General features: G+C 43.1%; 1 protein-coding gene across 1 annotated transcript in view; it reads left to right on the top strand.

The window, feature by feature from the left end:
• Positions 1-1,540, top strand: part of LOC103372220 (fibulin-7) — a 9,595-nt gene extending 8,055 nt beyond the window's left edge. The window contains exons 5-7 of the mRNA XM_008301796.1: positions 511-696; positions 800-937; positions 1,401-1,540. Coding sequence (XP_008300018.1) covers positions 511-696; positions 800-937; positions 1,401-1,540 — 464 coding nt within the window. The remainder of the gene's footprint in view (positions 1-510; positions 697-799; positions 938-1,400) is intronic.
• Positions 1,541-1,929: the final 389 nt, after the last annotated feature.

Raw genomic sequence — 1,929 nt, 5'->3', positions numbered from 1 at the left:
GGTGCATCAGTGATGTCCGTCACATGCTGTCAGATGAATAAACGACGCTCAAGTGTGGGTTGGATATTACAGCAAGTTGCATTTTACTACAGCTAACCACCGTTACCTGTAGCTGTAGTTTCTTTGCCCTATTTTCTTGGATACAATTGGTTGAAGAACTGGACTGATAAGATGTTGTGTAAGATCATTCTGATTGTGTGTCTATGATGAAGAATTATGTGTTCCAGATTAATAATGATGGATCTATAATTCTGTATATGATTTAATGTATAGTGTACTGAATGACAAGTTGTTTCTCTTCCTTATTTTGTAAAGTTAACGAGACGAGTTGTTATGTTTTGTTTTGTTTGTTGTTGTTGTGTGTATAAATGAGATTGTGTGTATGTGTGTGGACCCCAGGAAGAATAGCCGATGCTTATGCTGGTGCTAATGGGGATCCTAATAAACAAGAAACAAGAAACAAGAAACAAGAAACCGTTGCTTACCTCTTACCTCTCCTCTGACATTCAGTCTTTGTCACCATGACGAACACCTCTGCCGCCACCTCCCCAGCCACGGCCGCCGCCTCTACCCTGCCAGCTGCCACCGCTGGGCCCTTTGTTCGTCCGTCACGTTGCACTACGGTCCAGGGGACCACCCACTGCACCTGTGAGCCAGGATACACCATCTCTGGCAGAGACAGCAACATCTGCACTGGTGCGCCTCATACGTTCACCTTAATCAACCCTCAGCTGCACATGATCACTATTATAATGCTTCTGAATGTGGGATCTACCTGTATGTGTGTGATGCATTACAGATATAGATGAATGTGAGCTCTTCCACAACGGGCAGGCCGGCAGGTTGTGTTTACATGCTTGTGTTAACACTGCTGGAGGCTATCGCTGTTCCTGTCCTGCTGGATACAACGTGACCCGCGATGGACGCAGCTGCAAAGGTGAGCTCACTGTTTCACTGTGTTTAGTCCTTTCTTCTCTACTCATTAATTCATTCAACCTCTGTTTAAATATCGAGGAATCATTGAAGATAAGCCCTTATTTACAAAGAAGTCAGTCAACAGAATGAAAAGGCAACAATTAGCCACTTTTCTTTTGTTTATTTGGAAAACGTGTACGCAGCAGAATTCAAAGTTTCTGGTATATGATGCAGAATGTCATCAATCATGAAGTAAAACTGCAGAACTTACTTGTGGGACACATCCAATAAAATGCTATCTCCTGTAAACATTAAATAAATTCCTCCCTGGAGGAAATACATTTAAGAAACATTAGTGAATTTATTGTTGTAAGTAATGGCGTCAGTTGCAGTTCCCTAAAATAGAAGTAAATTCAATTTTCATACAGTCCAAACTAGTATTTTTTGTTTAAATAAATGGCTCTGTGTTTTTAATTTTCCCACAGATATTGATGAATGTGCCACAAGACAAAACAACTGCACAAAGGACCAGATGTGCATCAACACATATGGTGCTTTCCAGTGTGTTCGTGTGGACTGCCCCAAAATCCCGAATGCCACATACGTCAAGACATCCCCCATGTGAGCATGTCGACTCCCAGGTATAAGGTTCCTTTTTTTATCAGACAATGAGTATTTTTTTTAGATCGGAGCCGTTTTTGCCTTTGACATGTTTCGACTGTCACTTCAGTCTTCCTCTGAAACATCACTGACGTCTGTGGTGACGTGTTTCTATCAGCTGGTGGTTTCCTGGAGGTGTGACCCGCCTGGCAGTCTGTCAGATTTGCCCCACGGGCCACGCCTCCTGATTTCTACGGCCTCCTTGATCGTATAGATAGAAATCAGGAGGCGAGCAAAAGACACCATGAACCGTGATGAGGGGGCATCATGCTGAAGGCGAAAGCTTTGACAAATCCAAGCTGAAGAAGACGGAGACTCAAGAGAAGAACACATTGCCAACCAAAGAAACCATCG

The sequence above is a fragment of the Stegastes partitus genome, unplaced genomic scaffold, assembly GCF_000690725.1.
Source record: "Stegastes partitus isolate 25-593 unplaced genomic scaffold, Stegastes_partitus-1.0.2 Scaffold1716, whole genome shotgun sequence".
Taxonomy (NCBI): domain Eukaryota; kingdom Metazoa; phylum Chordata; class Actinopteri; family Pomacentridae; genus Stegastes; species Stegastes partitus.
The sequence above is the reverse complement of the archived record's forward strand: the minus strand, read 5'-3'. Positions and strand labels throughout refer to the sequence as shown.